Raw genomic sequence first — 25,196 nt, 5'->3', positions numbered from 1 at the left:
CATGGTGTGTTGGTTATCACAGTGTGCTGTGACAGGCTGACAATGCTTGACGTTATTGTGCTGTAGCCACAGCCACTCGTGACGAGGCATTACTGGGAAGATGACATCATAGCTATGATTTGACGTTGATGATGACATCACGGCAGGAGAAGGGGGCTGCGCTCAGATTGGCCCGAACGTCCCCATCTCTACTGCAGTCCTTCAGGGCCCTCCTTTATATAGCGGCTATTAGGTCCCACCTTTGAAGCCTGATTGGTTGAGTTCCGCAGGAGGAGCGCTGTGATTGGTTGGAGGGGCTGTCTGTCAGGGGGCGTAGGGCTGCGCGGCCTGTGTGGAGCGCCGGGAGGCCATTGTGGCTGGGGTAGCTTTAGAGCGCTGGAAGAGGAGGCGGTCGCGGCCCGCGAGCGCCGCGCACGGTCCCACCGGAGCCCGACCGAGGGAGGACACGGTGAGGGAGGCCGCGGGGAGGGGGACCCTGCGGGCGGCGGGGCCGGGACTGGAGTGGGGAGAGCTTCTGGACGGGGGCCGGCCCCGGGGCGACCGAAGTCCCCCGGTTCTCCCGCGGGCCCCGCCCGCTGAGGCGCAGGCAGAGCTGCGGTTCTGTGCGTGCTGCTGCCCCAGCCGAGTGAGAAGGAGGCGAGGGGGCGAGGCCGCAGGGTAGGGGCTCAGGTCTTTCCTTCTGTGGGGCTACCCTGGCCGAGCCCCCCGCCCTTCCCCGTGCCGCAGTGCCGCCACCGGCCCCAGCCCGCTCCGCGCCAGCCGGGACCCGCCTGTTCTCCGCTTTCTCTCCTCCTGCTTCGTGTCCAACCTGGGGGGGGATTGCCCCTTGCTCCGCGCCCGCTGGGGAGTGCAGCGCCTCCCCGAGCAGCCGGTGCCCCCCTGTGCACCGAGGGGGAGAAGGGAGCACTGCCAAGCGGAGGGAAGGGGCAGGCCCGGGGTGTGCGCGCCCCTCTCGGCGCAGTGAGAGCGATCCGGAGCTTTCATGAGCGCAGGCAGCTGCTCAGCAGAAGTTTCAGAAGAGGTGTAAGCAGCGCTCTTGCCCGGTTGTACGGGGTTTACATAATTCTACAACACCGTAACTGGTTACAGCATATACGCGTTTAAACTTTTTCCCTTTTTCCCCCCAGTTTACCTTCGCAGGGGTGCTGAGCTGCATCCACTGTTTGTCTGCGGTGTGTGTTTAACAGGTGATGCTAGAGCAGGCTGTTGGTAAAAATCTTTGGTCAGGAAGAGTTTGGGTTGCTTCAGGAAAAGGGGGGACTTTTCGAAGGGCTGACCAGATACACAGTGTCTCTGAACTGCTGTAACAGATTGGCATTACTCAACTATTGCTTTGCTACACTTTCCTTCTGTAACAGGCTGTTCAAGGGTTGTGAGTGAAGGGATGGGAGGTAACTCGCTGCCACTTTGTAGTTGGACTTACACCTGTTGATATAGATTGCAGTAAAAAGACCAAACCCAACACTATTGGATAATAGCCCTTAAAAGGGCATGTCTGAATTTGAAGTGCATTTGCAAGGGTGAATAAGAGAATGGGAGGAAGATAGTAATGGAATTTGCATATCTTTTCATAAATATATATTTATGTTCATAGCCTATTCATTCTGTCAGCAGTAGAATGTTTATCTTGAGGCTTAAAAGTCAAGCCAAGTTTCCTGATGTTCTGATGCTTCATTGTCAGTAATAACACTGCTGTAACCAAAACAACTCTGGGAATGTGTTCTCAACTGCTACAACCTGTTTGTTTATAAGCTTTTGACTTTAAGATATCCAGAGGACAGATTTGATTAAGCTGCCATTTTAAAAATGCCTTTTAGGGAAGCAACTGTTCAATACAGGATGTATGTTATAGTGCAGTTGCTTTCAACTTCTTAACATTTCTTAGTGGAGTTCCAATATAACAACTCATAAGGCTACTGATGGTAGGTTTGATGTGTGGTTATTTTTCTAGGTATCTTTCATGAGCAACAGGTTGAAAACCTGGAAGTTCCCTGTATGTGATGTGCTCAGTCAGCTTTGTTATATTAAAGTTGAATTAAAAATACCCCACAACATTCAATTCATATGCTTCTTGTGTGTGCTCTAAAACAGAAAAACAGCTTGAAACTTTGGGATGCAGTAATGTGTTGTTATCGATGAGTAGGAGTGTGTTTGCTGACCATCTCGACTTTTGCATTTACTGCTGGTCCTGCTTGCTGCAGCTAAGAAGCCATAAATAAAATTTACATTTCAGAAATGGAAAGAATGCCTACTTCCAAAAATTTCTCTAGAGGAGAAGTGTGGAGTGTGTTAGCTGGAGTGATGAATCAGATTATTCCAGGTAGGAGGGTGACAGCTCAGGATTAAGAAACTCACTTGTTAGGTATACTTTTCCTTTGAGCAATGGGAAATCTGTTGTTACTTGAGGGATCTTGCCCCCAAAATAGGCTGTTTGTTTGAAGTCCTGTGAGCAGTGACCGTCCCTAGGCACCTAACTCTACATTCATGTGAATGTAATAACATATGTCCTGATGCATATGAGCAGCTTGCAGCCCAAGTGAAAATTAGGGCTCAGTTTATGGGGAGGATGGTTATGTACACAGAGAGTTGCACAGGATGTCAGAATACAAAAAGCCTGTACTGTGATGCCTCATTCGCTCCCTTGGTCTTGTCTAAAGAGCTTATCCTGATATCTAAATGATTTTTAAAAGATGGCTTTATGCAGACAAGGTTCCTTAAAGGAAGGGTTTCTGTGGTTCAGGATAGCTTCATTTTCCCCTACTTATTTATCTCCATTATAGAAAAGTGTTTCATTAACCCATGAAGAGGTACAGCATAGTTCTAGTGTAACAGGTCTTTAGCTTGACATTCAGTTTACACAAATTCTATGCTTTTCTGGTTTTGTTCTCAAAGTCCTTTTCAGAGACAGGATCTTAACCTTCCAGCCATACCTTTCCTCCTGCTGATCCTGGTTTGTTTGTTTCTTTGTTTTTCTTAAGCTTCTAAGAGGAAATAGCAAGTAAACTTACTTCCTAAATTGGTGCTGCAAATGACCAGGTTGATCTGCTTCTTAAAATTATTAGATTTTGAGAACCTAGAAGGTAAAAGGGACTCCAGACATTTATTGAGAATCCTTTAAGGCTAACCATGACCAGTTCAATTTAAACCCAGTCTTTATTAGGATTTGTAGGTCTTCCACCTGTTTTACTTGCAGGTTTGTTGGAGTTTGTCTGCTGATGTAAGCCATCAAAAAGATGCTGCTCCCTCCTTCATGCACCTAGGAAGGGAGAGGTCCAAATTCTAATTCTCGAAGCAACCAAAAGCTATTCATGTGGGTGTGTGTCCTTCTAGGATGAGCTTCTGTGTTGCTTTTGAGGCTTTTCTCTTTTGCATTGGCTCACCAATGTTTTGTAGGCCAGTGAAGTGAGAGACTAGCTGCTCTTTCCTTATCTAACCAGGCATTGTGCAGGCTGGTGGTTAGGACAGCTGCTCCGGGGGAAGATGATCTGCTTTCATTTCCTGTTTCAAGGAACACTTGACTGTGTGATTTACTTTGGGCTATAATGACACTGCCCATCATAGTGAATATGAAATTAGAAATGGGAGCATCTTTTAGAGACCTCTTCAGTAATTACTGAGGTACATTTCTTGTAAGGTTTGAAGAGGGATGGAGGCCCAGAGATACTACAGGTCTGTACTCATTACTGTGGCACTACAGAGCTAAAGAGGTTTAGTCCATTACCTTGCTCTCTAATGTAATTACCTACCTCTAATTCATTCTTGACAGATGAATAAAACTTATTCTCTATGATAGAGTGGAAGTCTCTCAAACTGTAGCACAGAACTAATTCTGGTAGGACTGTACGTGTGCCAACTGACAGCATAGTATGTTATGGTGTTTTTAAAACGGGAGGCAATAGGTATAGATCCGGCAAGGGTTGCCTGGCAAAGATAAGGAGGCAGAGCCCTGTTTGAAATTTCCTACTGGACTAAGCTGAAAGGGATGTTGGAGAAACTGCCATGGGAATTTCGGGGGCAGTTGTTTTGTCTCAGGCCTGTTTTGCAGTTGTAATCAAGTTTTTTATTATAACCCTGTTTCTTCTATGTCTGTGGACTCGGTGGGTTTCTGCTGTTGCTTTTATCTGTGTTATCAGTGTTTGAAATACCTCTTTTCCCCTGTAGTACAGGTATTACTACAGTCCTAGCATGTAGTAGTAATTCTAAGTTAGGGAGTAGCCTTCAAGGAGTAGAGAGTTATTGGATTTGGGTGGTTTTGTTTTCTTATGCAGTTGTTTACTTAGCTGCTTTTTGTTTTAGTAATTGGAATAGAAACATGCAGTTACTTAAAGTCATGACGGCTGTAATTATTTGCTGTCTGTCTGCAAGTATTTTTCATTAGCAGTGGTGATACACAAAGTTGAAAGGATGCTTATTTAATGGTGTGCTATTGAAAAATTCATATATATTAAAATATGTATAATACATTTTCCGTCTTGTCTGCCCGAAATTAGTGAGAGATTGAACATTTGTTTTCTTTCTTTTTCTTTAAGATCTTGAAAACTTTACTGGGTCCTTGAGAGAGAAAACTACATGACACTACACCATGAGTGACAGTAAATGTGATAGTCAGTTTTACAGTGTTCAAGTTGCAGATTCAACATTCACTGTACTAAAACGTTACCAGCAGTTGAAGCCCATAGGATCAGGGGCACAGGGCATTGTTTGGTGAGTAAAGAATACTTCATTCAAATATAAAAACTGTAAAACAGAAATTACATGTATTGAATGTATGTGCCAGAATGTAAAATACTGATGATAATTTCTGTCTCTTGCTACAGGGTTGTGGACTAAATAAATTCTAAAACACCCGCTTGCTGTAATTCATGTATAAACCTATTTTGGTTTGTTTTTAGGGTAAGATTAATGTTTGCCTAACTGCATATAATAAAATGGTCAGCAAATTTCCTTCTCATTAACCACTTTATTTCTGTTTCTAGTTCTCACATTCCCCATGTAGTTATGATATTGCAGTGTAAGGTATGACAATGAGAGATTCTGGGTTTTACTCGTTTCTTCATCATGGCCCCCTTTCTTCCCCCCCTTTTATTCCCGATCACTCCTATCCATTTCTAGGAGCCATCAATGCAGTGCCTTGCCATTAACTGGCAGGATGAGACAAATCAGTGTCATTGTCACTCCATGGATTAACCAGAAAGGGATGCTGTGTGAGGGGTTGGGCTGGCCGGCTCTTCCTTGGTGTGTCACCTCAGCTATATGTCCAGCCTCCACTGGCCCAGGATGGGAGAGTCAGTAGTCTGATCCTGAACCTTAGTCTCTTGTATGGCATCACACCTCTGGGCCAGCTAAAGGTAAACATTTTCAAATGTTTTTTAGACTGCAGCAATCCATTCTACACGACTTAGTCCCAGCCCATCTTCTGTTGGGCAAAACTTACTTGATAACAACAGAAATATTTATTGATGCACTAACTGAGCAAACAGCCTCCCAGTACCTAAAGGACCAACAAGAAAGCTGGAAAAGGGACTTTTTACAAGGGCAGGTAGTGATAGGACAAGGAGGAATGGCTTTAAACTGATGGGGAGACTTAGGTTAGATGTTAGGAAGAAATTCTTCCCTATGAGGGTGGTGAGACACTGGCACAGGTTGCCCAGAGAAGCTGTGGCTGCTCCATCCCTGGCAGTGTTCAAGGCCAGGTTGGCTGGGGCTTGGAGCAACCTGCTCTGGTGGAGGATGTACCTGCCCATGGCAGGGAGCTAAATGATTTTTAAGGTCCTTTTCTAACTCAATTCTAATATATGCTCAGGAATTCTCTAATATTAGACTTGATGACAACACATGGTGGGCTGTTCATGCATTAAGTCCAGTCTGTGGTTTCTCTTCATCTATAAATTCTGCAGAACAAGTGTGATGACTCATGTCTTGTGAGCAAACTCCTTATACAGCACCTGCCTATGTCTTTTTGGCCTTCACACAAGTGTAATAAGTTATATATGTAGGAACAGAATGCATTTTTGTGAGAACATGTCTTTAAGTTATTTAGATACCTCTCTTGTCCTGCTAATAGGTGAAAAATAGGCAAAATGAGAACATTGTATTTCATTCTTTGGTAGGTTGAATGGTGAGGGGATAGGCATACTAGGTCTTGGTTATTTGTGTTTGGGTAAGATTTACTGTAGGGCTAACATCTTCCAGGTATAAATATTCTTAAAGTTATGCTTGTTTTAGATGACATGCAGGAATTTAGGGTGGCTATAAGCATTCCTCCTTTCATTACAAGTAGTGCATTTCTAAACCATATGACTTAAACTAGGTGTCTGCTTTAAAATGAAGTTCAGGTAGCATCAAAGTCACTGGTTTTGGGGGAGGAAGATTTGATTTCTTGACATGTTTTGAGAATACTTGATTTATGGAACAGCAGAATGAAACACTGCATAAACTCTCATCTTCATGTGAAATATCTGAAAACTACGTCCAAGTTAAAGAAGGTGCAAAACCCTAATTTCTCCTGGAACTCCTTATATTATTCAAAGGAAAGATACAAAATACTAGGATGTAAAATGTAAAAAACTCTGTGTAAGATGACTATCCCGTCGTATTTGGCTGAAAAAATTATCATTAATCATCCAATGTTTAACATAAATACAAGGAAAGGTATTTCTAGAGTTTTGTGTGTGGGTTTTATTTTTTGGTGACACCTGTGATTGACTTGAAAAGCTAATTCATGCGGACCCTGTTGGTTGTTGATTTTATACCAGTTCCCAGGTGTAGTTAGTCATTAACATGTGCAAAACTTGTCATTTACTCCTGTCTTCTAGGGGAAGTGAATGCTGAAACATCAGGGCTTTCGTATTTGGGAGGAAAATAATTTCTCCATTTGTCTGGCCAGTTGCCTTCCTCCCATTTTGTGTTTTGTGTTGCACATACATAAAGGTTTTAAATCAGAGAGTGATCATATCATTGAATTATGACATATGTATTTCACAGAACTAAGCTGAAATAAATGCTAGCAAGCTTTTAGTGCAAGTGGCACACTGATTCAGATTTGGGACATGCATCCAGGAAAACATCTCATGGGTGAGCCCTGGTGTCGCTTTTCCCAGTAGGGAAAGCAGTGACTTGATGCTAATAAACTTCATGAGTATTGTTATCACAGGGGAGCTGTACTGTTTGTAAGAGTTCTATAATTTGATGGCTCTTTTAAGCCTGGTATTGTACATATCTTGATGAGGTAGGAAAGGAGCTCATAAAGAGCTTAAATATGCTTGGACAATATATGTAAGAATTCTTTCCTTACCTTATGAAAGTAACATTAAATGAAAAAAATAGAGTAATGCGGGAATCCTTATTTAAAACTGGAATTATACAAACATCAAAACTCTTGAGCTGTTTGTAGTATGAATTCACATATATTTTTCCAAAGAGTCTGTGGGTTACTAATGAAGAATATTCCTCCCTCAGTCTTGTTCTTCATGTACGGATCATTTAGGTTTAGTTTCTTACAGCTGTTAAAGCAAGATTACACCTTGACCTTAAACTGTAGAGATAAAATTAATGGTTGTGTTCATTTTCTTAAATTCTTGTATTCTTCCCTGCAATCTGTTTTTCGTATTTCTCAATTCTATGGACTTTTTTCCCAAAACCAATTGATGAATGTGATTTTTACGCTACACACTACAGTTGTCCATATTATCCACATACAGGAGAGTACTGATGCTGCAGAACGGATCAAAGAGATGTGGCTGTGATTCTCCTTTAGCAAAGATAAATTTCTATTGCACATACTAAGTGGTTGTCAGTCAGCAGCACTGTCAAAAATACTCAGCAATACAGATGAGGCAACTGAAATGCTGCTTGATTTTTAATTAGCTTCAAATATTTTTAGATCTTGTGATTTTGAATGTGAGTTTTGAGTCAGCAGATTTGGTCTTAAGACAGAAAGGAGGGCAGGAAGACATCTGATGAGTGTTAGTGCCTTCTGTTTAACCTATGTGTGTCTATTAAAGGATATGTAGGTTTTAAAGGGTGCTTGTTTTCTAAATGACAATTACATGAAGGTAGTGACAATCACAAAGCTTGATTTCCTTCCTCACTCCTCACTTTTTCTCTCCCTCAAACAGATTTCAACTTATGTTGTTTGTCTTTGAAAACTTCTAGTGCTGCGTTTGATACAGTCCTTGGAATAAATGTTGCTGTAAAGAAGCTGAGTCGTCCTTTTCAGAATCAAACCCACGCAAAAAGGGCTTACAGAGAGCTTGTTCTTTTAAAATGCGTCAATCACAAAAATGTAAGTTTGGCTTTGTATTTCTCTCCCTTGTTACTGTAAATTGTCAAAGAAGCTCAGCATTTGTAACCGAAGTAATGGAAAAATGGTGAGAGAAAGACTGGAAAGATTGGCTGTTGGTAGTGCACTTCTCCACAATGGATGGCTTAGCTCTTGGGAGAGCTCTTTGGAGTGTGAAGTGCCAGGATGAGGAGGTTTTTGCTATATTGTTGGTATAGGTTTACTATTAGTTTCAGCTTTATAATGCTGGCCTTGCTGTATTATATTTGCCTTTTTAAGCCATACTGCAACAAAGTCTGTCTGGCAGGGTGTTTGTGTGTGGTTTTGGCTCTTGTAACTGCACTGTAGTGAGATCTTCTAAGCTGAGATGAGATTGTCATTAAATATGGTGTTTAAGCGGTGGGGTCTGCAGGGGTACAACGCTGCCAAACAGTTTATTGGTAGACAGAAGTGAAATACTGTGGACAATACATATATTGAAGTCTGGAACCTTATAAAATAGCAAGTCTTAATGTCAATACCTTAATGTTTGACTACAAGGATGTAAGGTTTACGTGACAGCTATGTTCTGATGCTAGCATAAACTAGAAACACTGCTGATCGTTGGAAGTTGTACCCTCAGGACTCAAACTTCCTGGAGTCAATCAGGCTTTTGGGATTGATTTCAAAGCAAGCTTTTGTTGAAGTCCAGAAGCCGCAAAATAAAAGCAAGTTGGTTATTAAAGATGGCAGTACAGTAATTTTAGCAGTTCTTCTGGAAACTGTACATCATAATTCAAGTTTAATGGGATGGTGTGGGGCACCTCTGGGTATGTGTTGTTTGACAGCCTTGGTTGAAATTCCTTGCATCACATGCGTTTTTAAAATCAGAGGTTATTATTGGATATACTTCAGTCACTGGGGAACCAAGATAGGAGGTGTCATGTAACTTTAAAAAGAAAAAAGTGGTTTTGCCCTGTCTTAGTTCCTTTGGCATACATGCTGCAGTTCTGAACTGTTTCTGAATTGGCAGGTTTTCAGTGCGTGTCAGTTCAGCGAAGCGAAGTAATATTCAAATTGTGTATAGTAACAGTGTGCATTTGGTTTTGTATAGTAATGAATGCAAAAATGGATTTTTATGTGAATTTTTATGTGGAATTTTCTCCTAATTTTTATTTTACAGATAATAAGTTTATTAAATGTATTTACACCACAGAAGTCACTAGAAGAATTTCAGGATGTGTAAGTACTGGTTTTTTTGGTTTAATTTTCCTGACAAATACTGCCCTAAGCTCTGTTTCCAGTATCCTCCAGAATTCACACTTGGAAAATAAAGGGTAGCTAAAAGTTGAATTTAACCTTTAATTAGTTGTTATTTCTAGATTTTTTTTTTATGAAAGACCAAGAAAGTTGTTTCACTCCATGCATAACATGGAAGTGGGAAATAAAAGTGTTACTCACCTTTTAGTCATCTGCCTGCCATACTTTGCTGATTGCATATGCATCTGATTTGTGTGCATTGTCCTTTAGCTAAATGGGTCACTGCAGGATAATAGCTCAGTCTGCATAACCTGATATCATTTTTTTGTCATGCCAGTCACATCAGCACAACAGTATTTTTGGCCTCAATTAAGAACTGAAGATATTTCTTTTTGATGCAAGCAATGTCAGTTGATCTAGAAAGGATTCATGGTCATTTAATTGGTGGAGTATTCATAGATTTCAGTGAATGCGCTGTTGTAGTTTGTGAACGGGCTACTTTGATAAACAGGGGAGTGTGTGTGTATCTGAAGTGGGTAAGCAGAGGATATTTCAGCTTGAAAATTAATTATATCTTCTTAGTTCTTGTGCTTTTCTTATTTAAAAAAATAGAACACAGTGAAAGGAAGCATCAGGTTTTGTTATATTGCAGTAGCTGCAATTTCTGCATCAGCTTCAGTCAGTCTTAGTTTTCCATGCTGCATAAATTCAGAATTATTCTTCTGTATTACTGTGTATAAGACTAGAGGAATTCTAATCTGAGATGGACTATTGAACACCTAATTTTTAATAGTGAGACTATTTAATTTGAATAGATAACTCAATTTTGAAACTGGTCATACTGGTCAACTGATCATCTTTTAATCATAAGCTTTTTAACACTTATGCTAGCAAAGTAGTTGACTTTTATTAAACAACTCTCGCACTAAGCTTAAACCTGATATGAAAAGTAAGACTTGACTTTTCTTAATGCTTTCTTTCTTGTGCTGTAGATATTTGGTCATGGAGCTGATGGATGCAAATTTGTGCCAGGTTATTCATATGGAATTGGATCATGAAAGAATGTCTTATCTTCTTTACCAAATGCTGTGTGGAATCAAACATCTCCATTCAGCTGGTATCATCCACAGAGTAGGTAGTATTAGATCATTAACAATACTTTTTATGAACATAGATTTTCTCAGGAAACAGGGGGAAGGCAAGGGGTTGCTGCTTGCTAAGTGTGTATTTCATTCATAAGAATATTATTAAATCTGAAGATTTTTCTAGTTCTATTGTAAATAGATCTTAAATCAGGTTATCTGAACCGATTAAAAGATAAAACATGAGTATCTGTGGACCTTTCAAACTACAAAAGAGTGAGTCTTAAAAAGTAATGTTTCCCTCTTAAATATCTCTATCCTTGAAGATGCTCAAAAGTTTGGACATGGGCCTGGGCCACTGCCTTCTATTTTCTGCTGCTGCTTTTATCTAGTTATTTCATTACTGGTCTGTTTGACAGTTCAGCTTCTTTTCTGTTCCTTCCCTTTTCTTCCCCTACTTCCTGGACATACTTGTCTTAAATGTCTGTCTTTTGCCTGGTGGCTAAAAACTCTATCCAGTTATAGTTTAATGTGCTTTTTTTCTTTATGTTCAATCCATAAACATGATTGAGAAGCTGTGTAAATTACAACACATCTGTGTCCTATAGATCTGTGCTGAAAAAAATCTAGCATTAAAATCCTGTGGTATGAGCAAGGAAGTTTATATATAGTTGGCTTATGTGTATCCAGGTAGCCTTGGTACTGGGTGTTCCTAAAGTAATGGAGTGAGGTGTGTAAGATCCTGAAGCAGGGGGAACTGGAACTCCAGCTGAATTCTACCTGACATGGTGGATGTGATTTGAAGCTAAAAGGAAGACCAATATTTGCAGAGAAATTTGAGCTCATAAGGTCTAACATAGTGATCAACAGAGCTGTTACTGGTTGAACAACAAAATGGGCAATGGGAGGAACTGCACAGTGAATAGCTAACCAGAGGCATGAAGTTATTTGAATGGAGAAGCTGAAGTGGTGAGCATTAGGTTGGGTAAGTTTAGGATCAAAAAAAGTGACCTTTTTGCAGTGGAAACTCTTGATGAGAGATCTGGTTTTGAAAAGAAACCAGGCCGGGGAAGGAACAGAGCTGGAATAGTTCAGAAGGAATGGAATAGTAGGAATTGCATCTAGAAATTACTCTGACTCTGATTGGAGTCAGTTCAGTAGTGTTCTGCAGACATTTGTTGCCTGAAATGTGCAGAACCATGTGAACTATTTGCATGTCCCCATCTCCTTCAAGAAAAGGAAGTTCTGTACCTGAGAACATGCTTTGTTTTCCCTAGCTGTGTGTTTCTTTGGGCACAGTAATGAGTGTCCCTATTAAGCACATCTCCTAAAGTAATTATTTTTTTCCTCACTCATGAGTTACTCAGTGTTTGCACTATATCCTAATTCTGTGAAATTTGCTAATCACTATCATGCACGTGGCCTATCTGATATTAACAAATACAATTTATTAATGCTTTGTGTGTTGTGATACTCCTTTTCCTACACATAAATGCCTAATTGATAAGGATGTCTTTAGGATCTATGCCCTAATAATGACAGCATTTGGAACCTGGTATCCTTTATCATGCAACTATTCATGTGTAAAATAGGTCCACTTAATGTGTTTAAGGAAGCAAATGTATGTAACTGACTGTCCTACCAGAGCACAACTGGGTAAAATAGACTCTGCAGACAACTTTGAGTCTGGTTTTCCCTGATTTTCTTTTTTTTTTTTGAGCGCTGATCTGTGCATTATTTAACTTGTCTTTAGTCTGTGTATTAATAAGCAGATATATCAGAACAGGAATAGACAGCTGTTATTGAATTGGTACATGTTGACTGGGGGTGGTGGTGGTGTATTATTGTGTATGTTGATCCTTCCCTAAGTGTGGTAATTTTTTGTTAGGATTTGAAACCCAGCAACATAGTGGTAAAATCAGATTGTACACTCAAAATCCTTGATTTTGGACTGGCAAGAACAGCATGTACTAACTTTATGATGACTCCATATGTAGTAACACGGTATTACAGAGCACCGGAGGTTATCCTTGGAATGGGATATAAAGAGAATGGTAAGTTGCTGCAATAACACTTTAAATCTTTTGTCTGAAGTGTAGCTGTTTCAGGGCTTAACAGCTTTGAAAGGAGGAGGGAGGGGTAGTTTCCCCCTGCCATGTCTGTTGTTAAAATATGTTAATCATAGTAGTGGAAATAAGAAAAATTACACTGTAATAATTTTGGTGAATATAATAGTTTTCTACTCTGTGTGCATTTTATTCCCTCTCCCCTTCTGCTGATATATCTTTTCATGCTTTGTCGTGTTGTCTTGTATACTTCTGTGCCAGTACATCTTCTTGCTTTATCACATGGGCTTGGGGATATCATGCTTTTTTTTTATACATGTCACTTTGGTTGTATAAAACAAGGGACTCAGGACCTTGTTGGGATACTGATAATGAAAAACATTTAATGCACCAGGCAGCTTGCTGTGCAGCAAGTGCAGATGTGGATCAGAACTTTAGTAGAGGCTGTTCTGGATAGGACAAAAAATGATCTGCAGGACTGTAGGAATACAGTGTGAGCTTACAAATAACTAACTGTGGTATTTAAAAACCCTCTTTAATCTTTTGTCCTTGTTGCACCTAACATATGATAGTGGATATCTGGTCTGTTGGGTGCATTATGGCAGAAATGGTCCTCCATAAAGTCCTGTTCCCAGGAAGAGATTGTATCCTTCTTCATGGTTGTTTCAGTAAACACTGATTGTATTTCACAGAATGCTAATAGCAAAACTTAACAACAGTCAGTTGGTGTTCATATGATTGAAAATTCATGTTAGTAGTTTGGTTTTCCACATTGTTGTGTTTTATTGTAGATGCTAGATGTTTTTGTTTGTTTTCCTCACTTTTGTTCATGATACTTCATAATTTGACCATTTCATTTTTACTTTCAGTTGATATCTGGTCAGTTGGGTGCATCATGGGAGAATTGGTGAAAGGTTGTGTGATATTCCAAGGCACTGATCGTATCCTTCCCTAGTCATCCTTGAATCCCCTTCCACTTTCAACAGAAATACAATTCTTTTAATCTGTATAAAAGCATAAACAATCTTTTCAAGAATATGTTTTAATAGATCTACTGTACTATTTGAAATTAGTGTCATTAACCAAATTGTAGAGATTTCCATTTTTATTTCCTTAGTAGACTGTATTTAATGTAATTTGAACTGGTTGAATCCATGGAATTAATATTAAGAGCTTCAGCTTTTATAATTAAAGAAAGGATACTGTTAGGTTTAAAAAATACATAGCAGTAAGTATATTTCCTTCTTTGTAGATAGTAAGTGCTACAAGCACAAGACTGCAGAGTGACTTTTTACTGTGCATGGGTTTTGATATTTATTTGAACAATAGACTCATTTTTTATTGTACTATTCAGTTTGTCAGATTTTTCTCTTGCTTATTAGCACTTGCTGGGCAAGAGTGTCCTAATTGCAATCACACTGCATGAGAAATCTTTTATTCTTATTTCATATAAAAAGAAAACCTTTTTCTTTTTAAAGGTTTTTCATTCTATGAAAACCTTATTTTGGACTTATTTTTTTCTATAAGATTGTTATTCCTCCAATATTTTTGACCCAGATCTATCTCCATAAAATTCTGCTTTCTTGTACTATAGTAATAGTAGGAAATTTTACTGTATTAAAAACAAACCCCTCATATCTATGTTTTCATGCCTTAGAGATTCGAAATCTCAAACAAGTCTATACGCTGTTTTAAGTAAACAGAAGTGATCATTTACTAAAGTAAATGTTCCTTGAAGGTTTTGATGTATTTCAAAACCTTTCCCTAGAAACATTTCAAACATTTGACTCATTCTCAAATTCCAATTCTAAAACTTGGAATAAAACCAATTTCATCTTTTATAAATACTGTCTTACAAAGTAGTAGCATGGTAGGACTAGATGTTCTGAACTGATGAGCAAATAAGTAGGATCCAGATGATATAATTAAAGTACAATTGCCAGTTATACCTGTAGGTCATACAAAGCTACAGCTCCTTGTGGTCCAAGATTTTGAAGACACTATTTTTGCTCATCAGCAAGGAAAAGTTGAGTCCACCACTAAAAATATCAAGTATGTGTTCACAGTGTATCTTATAGAGGAGGACTTTCAATTTCAGTGCTAAATTTCATGACACTAATCTTCAGCAGCTGATCATGCATTATTTAGTAGTACAAATGATTAATTGTTAAATAAGTCTTTTTTGTTTTCCACCTTTCTTCCTTTCTATACTTATTGTTTTACCTTTTGAAGCCTTCAGACCAACCTAACACAATTCTTCATGGATGTTATATGTCTGTCACCTGCATGTCAGCATGAGCTATTTTGAGTTATTCATGAATAAATGAAGGAAATTTTGTCCATACTTGTTGACTAAGCAAGTTATATCTGTGGTTTTCTGGAGATCACTGAAGTTCCACCACTCTGTTTCAAGGAGTCTTCTCCCCTGGTATCTTACCAAAGTGCATAGCTGCGCTTACAGGCGTTTTTACTTCTTGTAAGACTTTCAGTTCTCTTTAATGTGAAATACTGATAACTGTAGTTGAAACTTCTCCTGAGTGACAACTGCTTCAGTCAGATTGTCATTTTCTTTTACGTTCAGCTGCAGGGTGTTTTTGATGGTGTGGTTTATGGGCAATGCTGGTGTAAACAGCCCTGAAGCGTTGCTTTTTTTGTGTGTGTATGCTTGTTAAACTTCAGTTGAAAACTGACTTAGTATTTGGGGATTTATAGCAGGATATCAAGTTCAGCATATATTTTCCCATATGGTCAACAGGATTGTCAAGATACTTAGAGCAGTGCTCTGGGTGGAGTGAGGTGCTCTACATAGCCAGTGTGATGGATGCACTGGAGCTGCTCCTGACTGGTAGTGTGGGGACCTCAGTTACTGGCAGTGGCTCTTGCACTAGAAATAAATGTAGAAAAAACGGGCAATGTAGTTACCTAGGATGAAATAATGGAAACCTAGCAGCACCAGTGTGATTCTAATGCTCTTTCTGACCAGATGGTGAAGGAAACTATTTGCCTGACTCATGCAAAAGGCATGAGGGGGTACTCATGCTTACTTGAGGATGATCATGTTTTATTGTGATAGTAAGAAGGACTCTGTTTTCAACTTTTTTTCCAGAGTCCATGAAAGTAGGCAGATATACTTGGCATGGGCTAAAATTCTGAGGTCACTAGAACAGGAAAGGTAGCTTGTCTGCAGGTTGTGAAGTTATTCGCACAGCATGTGCTGCCCACTTTACATGGAAATTATGGTTTTCTCCAGTTTGAGTTTCTGATAAAAGGCTTAACTTATTTCAAGTCCAGTCCTACACTGAGGGTTTGTTTTTATTTTATTTCAGCTTTCAGCATCTGTAGAGCACTTTAAAAAATCCAACTGACATTTTTTCCCCTGTTTTTATTACTGGTCATTAAGTTTTCCTTCCCTCCTTTCTGTGCCCTGAGACTACAATAGAGTGGACTCAGTCTGAGTGCTGTTACTCAAAGGAAAAGCAGCTCCTTGAATCTAGATTGGTGGAGATCTCACAGAAACCATTTTTTCCAGCCAGGAACAAAATTTCCTGTTCTATGTTAAAATTTCCTTTGTATGTGCTTTGTTTTAGCATGAGAGTTAACAGTATTGACTTCTGAATTTTGATTTGAATACAGTTTTGCCATTGGAATGTGTTCAGTAAGCAAATTTTCAATCTTCGTATCAGAAATCTAAAGTCTTAATATAAAGCATTGAGTGTATGTATATTTCTAGCTGAATTCTTGGCATACTAACTGAAATAAAAGTACCTCAGTGTTTTTATAATACATCTTAATTCAAAGTGCAGCAAACTTACTGTTTCATTACAAAATCTGTCTATGAGAATGGATGGATTGATCATGAATTTAAGCTAGGACATTTTGCAAGGTCGATGGTTAGACTCTGCTGGAATTGCATGTTCTTTTTATCAGGAGACAATGTAAATCTGAGTAAACTTAAGCAGCAGGAATATTAACTGCAGTGTCTTAGTGTGATAAATGAGCTTTGTTACCTCAAAACAGCTTATTCAGAGCAGACTCTGTTATCTCTGTAAGCCATGTCACTGTGTCTAGGAGAGATGCCCTCACTTGAAAGCAGAAGGGGCAGTCCAGAAAAAAACATGAGGCACAATTTCAGCTTGCAGCTTGTAAATGCAATTTCCATAAAATACTTAAATTCTGAATTTAAGAAGAGAGTAGTTTCTGAGTATCAGCACCATTGATACCCTTAAACAAAAGAACATGCTAAAAGCCTCCAGGAATCTGGATTCACTGTTCAGAACACCTTTGAACCTTTTCTGAAGGTGAAAATTAACAAGACTCCCAAGCATCCAACCAAAGACCCCAAACCGCTACTACCCAAAGCGTGATTTCCTTAGGAGATGAGCACAAAATTCCTCTCTTTGAATGGAATGTATTTGTTTGCTTTAGGGTCTTTTTTATGTATTTTTCCATACTTTCAGGAATCTTCACTGTTGATGGTATCATGTTGTACTTTGAAGATTTAAAGCAGCCTTTCTTTCCTGTCCTTACAGTTTTGCTATGGATACAATTGCCAAGTAAAGCTGATTTTAGACTCAAAGAAAGTATTGCTTTCAATACTAGCCAATAGGTAAGAATGAGGAAAAGATACTTGGGCGTAATGCCTTGTGCAGCACTTCTGGTCTGTCCTTAACATTATGAAATCTGAATCTTACTCTTTTTTTATGTCAATCTGGCTTTCTGCATGGCAGCTCTCAGAATACTGTTGATGCTAGAATGAAGTTCATGTCTGTGTCCTTTGTTCGAGTTTCCATTAACTTTTCAGATTTCTGTAAGTGATATTTTTGTATAGTGCAGACTTCAAATTCTTCAGCTGATTTTCCTAAAGATATGGTGCAGATATTGATCAATGGAATAAAGTTATTGAACAATTAGGAACACCATCAGCAGACTTTATGAAGAAACTACAGCCTACAGTGAGGAATTATGTGGAAAACAGGCCAAAATATCCCGGTATTAAGTTTGAAGAGCTATTTCCAGACTGGATATTTCCATCAGAATCTGATCGTGATAAGCTGAAAAGTAAGGCAAGATTTTTCGTATCTTTTTCTTTTTAAGATGTTAATTTAGATTCTCTGCAGTACACTTAATAAACAACCAAAACTCATATAAAATGTTTATTGCAATAGGTGTCAATATAAGAAGCTCCATACCTTCTGTTCCTTATGACATCTCCTGGAATCTTGGTAGTAGTTCTTAAATGCAGAACTATTTCCCTGTTCCCAGTATTCTGTTTAATTCTCTTAATTCTAGTCTATTGAAAAACATCTGTTGCTTAAATGTTCTCTATTATGGAGGTTATTTGTAATTATTTGTAACTATCTTTTTCTAGTTGATGTGTGTGTATGTAAGTTATTTTGGCTGTACTTTGACTTGAAATGGTTACTGATACAATGAGAAAAATCCCACCTTATATATTCTAGATGGTCAAATATTTATTTATGCATAAAATAACTTGTTATGGCCTATTTTATTAGTACAATTGTCATTCAAACAACAAAGAAACATCAGTGAAGTGCCATTGCAACAAGTAGCCAGTTATCCTGCAGTAACACTTCTAAAAGAAAAACTAAGTTGATACAGAAATCTGATTTCTGTACCAAGATATTTTTAATAAGCTTTAAAGAATATACATTGTGGTTTGTGTTCAGTAATTAGTGCTAAATAAACTGTGACCCATGTAACAGCAGAACTGTTCAAAACTGAATTTAGTTGGTGTCGGTTGCTGGGTTTATTTTTGGATAATAGTAAAAATACATAGCTGTATAGGGAAGTTTGGATTTGTGGGTCTGCTTTCACAGTGAAATCTTACATGCACGTCTTACGTTCCTCGTACTCATTTCCTATGTCAGATGTTAAACTCTACAGCTCTTTTATGTGTATGTTCTTTTCATTTTTACTTTCTAGCCAGCCAAGCTAGAGATTTATTATCAAAAATGCTTGTAGTAGATCCAGACAAGAGAATTTCTGTAGATGAAGCCTTACGTCATCCTTATATTACTGTCTGGTATGATCCAGCTGAAGCAGAAGCTGTAAGTTTCCATTTAAAATAACTTTTAAGATACCAGTTTAATAATTTTGAAGTTGAGTTTTAGTTAGGTGCATGCTTTGAACTCATTCTTTGGCTAGCAGAAGTTGCACATAAAGCCTTCAGATCAACATTAGGGGCAGAATCACCTGAAGAACAGCTGCTGGAGTGCAGCTGATTTCATTCTGAAAGTGGTTGTTGATAGTTCCTTTTACTTTACAGAAGGAATTGCCTATGTGATGGCAATCGAGGCTTTTCAAAAAGGGGTCTTTCTCTAAGGCCCATAAGGCATTAAAATGAGTGTAATTTTAGTTGCGCTTTTAAGTAGCCTTTTAGTGGCAGCAGGACATAAAAGTAAATTCTGGACTGTCAAAATGGATGTGAGGTATAGAGTCTAGACTGCCAGAGCTGAAGGTAACAAAACACTAAGAAAGCTGTCATTTTTACCTGTGTTAGTTATGAATGGTTGTGTTAACCTCATGTGGTAGATAATCTATAGACTTTCTTCTCTTTGTAGCCTCCACCTCAAATTTATGATGCACAATTAGAAGAAAGAGAACATGCAATTGAAGAATGGAAAGGTAAAAAGAGAGCATGTCAAATTACATTTATTGTAAGAACTTGTATTATTAATGCACGGCTTGCAGTACATGTGCTCAACAAAATGCTGCAGTTTTCATCTTTTATCCTTCCCATTTCTAATCTCAACACTTCTTTTTCCTTGATAGAAAATCCTGTGATAGCAACATGTGCTTCTTCTGACTGTGCATTATTTAAGGCGTATCTCTTGACAGTATTTACGAATTCATTTGTTCTAGAAGTCTTAAATAGAAGAGCTTTTTTGGTGTGTGTGGCTTTGTTTGATTTCTTTTCTCTCATTGCTTATTTATTGATCAAATAGGTTAAACTGTTGACTTTAACAAAAGAATACACGGCATTGAAATCAATTCACCTTATAGTGGTAGTCAAATACATTAAGTGGTGAAGCAGTTTAAATTTTAAACAGCTACCATCAGAAGACCAAAGCCAAGAGACATATTTGACTACTTTGAAAGCTGCTTGTTTTTGTGAAATAGCTTAATAAATCTCAGTATTGATTCTGGTTTATATTTTCTTTAGAGCTTATCTGCCACAGGTATACTTCAGATTATTTTGGGTTAATGCAAAGTGGAAAAATAAAATGTTTATTTAAATTTGATTGAATCCATTTGTAAATCATGTTACTCCAAATTAAGGTAGTCTGTATGGACTTTTGAAAACTGAAATATGGCTTTTTTGCCCCAGTTAATATCAGTGCATCATAGATACATCTAAAGTTTTGAGGTGGGATGGTAGCTATTTTTAAGTGGACAGCTGTTTATAAAATATGTTGGTTTTGGTACATGCTCAATGTCTTTCTGTCATGCATAAAGAAAATCCATAGAATTATCTGATTATGCTGTAGGCCTTTAAAAAAAACAAAAGTGAAAATAAATACTCATACAGCTGTCCTTCCAGACTGATCCTTAACCATTTCATTGACCTTTGTGCATATGTGAATTGTGTACAAATCCTCTGTGACCTTACAATATTTTTTCTCTTTTCTCTCATTCTTCCCGCCCTTCTTATGTAAGAATTAATATACAAAGAAGTAATGGATTGGGAAGAAAGGAGCAAGAATGGTGTGGTAAAAGATCAGCCCTCAGGTTAGTCATTGTTTCAGTAGTTCTTCTGTAACTATCATGTGTAGTGCTGATCTATTGCACTAGTGAATGAAGATGTCCCGCTTAATAATCCAGGTAGGCAAAAGTTTCATTGTTCAAGACTCTTTGATTTTGATCTGCCTTTGGAGATCCATGTGCGGTAGTTTTCCATTGTTATGAAGTAAGTTACAGGAAAACTTTAAGGAGTCCTGTGAGTCCAAGACCCTGAGCTGCCTTCTCCCCAAAGAAATAATCAATACCATGCTGCATCACTTGTTGCATAGATGACTTTTATAGTGAATGCTTATTCTATGGCTCTGCACGAATAAATTCCTTTCATGTAGGCTTAAACATCATTAGGGCTCCTTTAAAGTAATCAATAGTGCAAAGTATTTATGCTCATGATTGAATCCTTGATGTTTGCTGCTGTTCATGTTATACATTGCCTCCCCCCACCTACCCTTGCCTTCATCTCCAGAGAGGGAGAAGAATAAATATCTCATTTCTTAATGCTCAGCTTTGGTTTTGACTATTGAATGCTTGCTTTTCTACTCTTTCTGTATTTCTTTTTCTAAGGATTTCTGTGGAGAAAGTGATGTTATTTGTGTCTGCAGTATTGTCTTGCCTCAGATTTTATTATGTTTGGTTTACTTAGCACAGATGCAGCAGTGAATAGCAACACCAGTCCTTCCCAGTCATCATCTATCAATGACATTTCATCCATGTCAACAGAGCAAACATTGGCCTCCGATACAGACAGCAGCCTCGATGCCTTGACAGGACCCCTCGAAGGATGTCGATGATCAGCCAGGATTGCAGACTTGACTTTGGAAAAGATCTCTTGTTTCCATTGGGCCTGAATTGCTTGTAAGTTAATGGAACCAAGTAGAAAAACTCCATGTTCTGCATGTTCTGCTAAAGTAATGCCTGTTTTTTTTTTAACTCAGTTGTTATGAAATTGCCTGCTTAATGTTGTAGAATGAAAGCAAATCAATGTTTAAAGAACAAAAGATTTTAAATTTAGACACTATTATAGGCTTCTGTTTGTTTCAGCCTATTTCAGGTGAGCAGTTATAATAGACTTTTAGCCAATAACTCCTCTTAAGTGGGTTCATGAATCTTCAGTCCCAACTAGCAGGCTTCTGTGACACAATGGTTGTTTACATTTTAGTACAGTATTGCTCATTAGAGGTTTTTTGAATGTATAGTCTCGATGAAGTTTGTTTTAACGTGTGACTGTGGCAGTTTGCTTTATTTAACGACTGGAGCGTTGTATGTAAGTGTGATCTCACACATTGAATGCTGTCAGTTCTATGTTTAAAGGGCAGATATTCTTCCACGTAGCACTTTTTATTTTACTGAGCCCTTTCTAGCTTCACTTTCCAATTCTGTCTATCTTCTTGTAGAAGAGATAAACATGAAGTGTAAAGAATATAGCCATTACTTTGTATTTCACCTGTGAGCATGTGTGTCTAATTTTTCAGTTCTTTAAATATGTGTGGAAGATACAGTGGCTTAATTAAACGTTAAGGAAGGATGAGTGACTTATCTGTGAAGCAGTGCCTGTTTAGAAGAGGAGAGAGTGCTAAAATGTTCTGTATTTTCTAGCTTGTGATACTGTCCTTTACCAAAAACAAACAGAAAAGGAAATTTTATCTGTGATGCTCTTCATTCACTGCAAACTCTGATAAAAGGACAGATGAATTGGAGAGAATTCCAGCCTCAAAAAGAGCTGCATAAATGTGTTCCACTTTTTTAATGGGTCCATTCTGTCTAGTGAGTAAAGAAAGAAAAATGCAGTAGTTTTGAGTCACTTGTAAATTAAGTACTTAGTTAACAGAGTTTAGCTCTATTCTGGCCTTAGGAACAACTCTCTATTTGTACTGGGAGATGAAAACATATTTAGTACCTATTTTCTAAATACAGCGTCAGAGAAGAAGAGATTGAGAGTATTTGCTGCTTCAATACAGGCTTATCAATACAGTTTTCAGAACCAGGTAATACAAACATTGCCTGTTACGCTGCATAATATGTTGAATTAGAAAATGTATTTGTAGTAGAGTAGGGCTTAAATTGCTTTATCCTGCACTCTTGTGAATTTGTGCACATTCACTTTGGAGTGCACAGGTGTGAAACTTTGCTAAAGGATCGTGTGTGTGTGCATGCATGTGAGACTAAACTATATCACTATAAGAGTAATAGAGATGTACAAGATGAGGTAAAACACCACTTTCTTAAAGGCACTATATTTAGCTGTTGATCCAGATACTCTTGACTTGAATATATAAATAGAACTTATAAAATATACTGGCCCAGCCAGCCACTGCATTACTGACATATTTCTCTTGTAAAAGAAAACTCTCTCTTGTTTCTGACCTTATAATTTGAAAAGCATCAGTTTCTCTTTATGCAAATATTACTTTTATGTTAAAATCGTACCAGTTTTTAGTAGCTACATTTGCTCTAGCAAAAATATTAAGGTTTTACTGTCCCAGAAGGTTTAAAAAAAAAAAACAAACCTCAAAAATGAACCAAGTTCTTAACACTAACTTCAGAGTTGTCATCTGGAATCTTGGTTTTTTAAAATTCTATTTAAATGAATTGCAGGATATTAGGGCTTGGGTTTTCTCCATGTTATTTGGTTTTAAACCTATGGATACCTTTATTTTTAGATACTGACAATATATGTGAAATATTTTTAGTGCACTTTTGTCACTGGAAAAAAAAACCCTACTTTTAAAAATAGCTCTTTACCATATAGCAGAACAGTACAGGTTGCTGTTCTGTGGCATCTTTTTAATCATTTTTTTGTGTAAGTTAAAATTACTAAAGACCTATTCAAAATGAACAGTAGTGATTCACTATGCAAGTAACTTCCTTGGATTTCATTTTTCCACATTCTTATCTTTTTCAACTGAAGTTGCACTGTGCTATGTTCATTTTAACAGTTACTGCTTTAGAAGGCTTAACACAACAAAGATTTTAGATATTCAGAGTTGAATTTTTCCTATTGGATTTGGTCTGCTCAAAACTATGAGGGTTGGACCAGATGACCTCCAGGTCTCTTCCAACCTAAACTATGCTGTGATTCAAAATGTCATTTGATGTTTAACACAACTGCCCTATCTCCATGATTTGAACAGGTATGTGACCTTCTCCTACAACATACTGTTTGCTTGTGTATGTGCTCTTGAAAAAGACCTCAGAGATTAACTGAGTTTCTTCGTAAATCTTCTTGTAGGATAAGCTGTCTCATACCTTATTTTTTTATCATCATCTTGCTATGGCATATATCGAAGCTTCCAAGTTTTACAGAAATGTTGCTGCCTTCAGAATATGCATGAAATGTCTGTGAATATTGTGGATTTTGATTCCAATATAAACCAACATCAAACTGCTAATACCTGAATGAATACTGATCTCAAGAAGACACATATGCAGGTTATATTCAGAAAAACGCATGCAGAATAGATGCATGCTAAAGCTCCCATGCTATTTCAGTGTGCACATATAGACTATAAATGCACTGCATGCAGATTATATGCATCTAGTTGTATTCCTGACTGCAGATTAAGTTCAGTGCCATGTTTGTGAAATGGTCATCAATGCCATAAGAGCTTCATTGATGGAGAACAAAGTGCACATGTAACTTGACAAGGGTTTAAAAGTTGAGAGTTTAGTGTGCAATAGAATCACTTTTATTCCTAATACTAAAATCATGCATGTTAAGTGATGCAATTGACTATTTTTTTGCACTTTGGCATTTATAAATGTTTATATGTATTTAAAGATTAAGACTATGTGAGTGTGTGTATACATATATGTATAAAGAAACCTGCTCAGTTTTGTAAAAATGAGTGTTACTTTTCTTTGAGAGACTTTGTATAGTGTTAACACTACTGCCGTATACATAAACAGTTGATGAAATCAGACTATAAATAAGTGGTGGTTAAAATAGATACAATCTGTAATCTTAACTGCTCACCTGAAAGAAAGAGGGATCTATGGCTATCAATCAGATTAGTTACCAGAAACATTGTTAGACATATGAACACTGAGTAGCTGAATGGCATTGCAGAAATGGAGTATGTTTTAAATAGTTCATTCCATCTGTGCTCATATCATTTTTCCTCAAAAACCTATGATCTTTATAAAGAAAAGCTTGGCATTTTGAACTCTGATAAGCAGCCTGTAAGTGTGACTTGAGGAAATACTGTGATATGGCAAATTTAATTTTATATTGAAAAAGATGAGAAGTGAATGTTAAAATTAAGGCTTTGTCTGCATGAATCACACAAAATAAACTAGTCTAATGACCGGAAACTACTGTTTGCAAACAGCCTTGGAAGTTTTGTAATGTTTCCAGTAAGGGATTGCATTTCCTTGTCAAAATAAACTCAACCTTAACTAGAAATGAACTAGTTGGTTAAGTTTCAAAAGCTATAAGGAACCAGAGGGCTCTGGAGGTTTTCATTGTCTTTTTTTAAGACCTAACAGAGCATATATGTTTATGCAAAATTAATTAAGGAAAAAAAAAGTAATTCCATATGTTCAATTTTCCTTTCCTAAAGGAAAGATGGTTTCCTTTTTAGATCTATTTGGCTTTAAATCCTGATTTTATCAATCAAGTAACATTTAGACATTCAAAATACAGCTGACATCCCAAGTCTCCAAGAACCAAGTCAATGACCCTTCTATTGGCAGAAGTGCAGTCCTCTATTTTCATGTGTGCTGGAAGCTGAGATGTTAAAGTGCAGACAAATCTTTCCTGAACATAATGTT

The 25,196-nt window shown here is 37.8% G+C and overlaps 1 protein-coding gene across 1 annotated transcript; it reads left to right on the top strand.

Annotated features, from left to right (window-relative positions):
• The first annotated feature begins 388 nt into the window (after positions 1 to 388).
• Positions 389 to 21,603, top strand: MAPK9 (mitogen-activated protein kinase 9). Its single transcript, XM_034066739.1, has 12 exons — positions 389 to 448; positions 4,530 to 4,704; positions 8,155 to 8,284; positions 9,444 to 9,502; positions 10,513 to 10,651; positions 12,491 to 12,656; positions 13,538 to 13,609; positions 17,544 to 17,726; positions 18,612 to 18,736; positions 19,250 to 19,313; positions 20,346 to 20,417; positions 21,075 to 21,603. The coding sequence occupies exons 2-12, from the start codon at positions 4,583 to 4,585 to the stop codon at positions 21,215 to 21,217; spliced, it is 1,275 nt and encodes a 424-aa protein (XP_033922630.1). The 5' UTR covers positions 389 to 448; positions 4,530 to 4,582; the 3' UTR covers positions 21,218 to 21,603.
• Positions 21,604 to 25,196: the final 3,593 nt, after the last annotated feature.

Source organism: Melopsittacus undulatus, chromosome 10, assembly GCF_012275295.1.
Source record: "Melopsittacus undulatus isolate bMelUnd1 chromosome 10, bMelUnd1.mat.Z, whole genome shotgun sequence".
In the NCBI taxonomy this organism is placed as follows: domain Eukaryota; kingdom Metazoa; phylum Chordata; class Aves; order Psittaciformes; family Psittaculidae; genus Melopsittacus; species Melopsittacus undulatus.
Note: the sequence above shows the minus strand (reverse complement) of the source record. Positions and strands in the feature narration are given on the sequence as shown.

What these genes read in the sequence shown, in the direction of transcription:
- MAPK9 (XM_034066739.1), top strand. Translation starts at nt 4,583, where the DNA reads ATGAGTGACAGTAAATGTGATAGTCAGTTTTACAGTGTTCAAGTTGCA. An exon ending in GGGGCACAGGGCATTGTTTG is followed by an intron (nt 4,705 to 8,154) that starts GTGAGTAAAGAA and finishes GAAAACTTCTAG; the next exon opens with TGCTGCGTTTGATACAGTCC. An exon ending in CTAGAAGAATTTCAGGATGT is followed by an intron (nt 9,503 to 10,512) that starts GTAAGTACTGGT and finishes CTTGTGCTGTAG; the next exon opens with ATATTTGGTCATGGAGCTGA.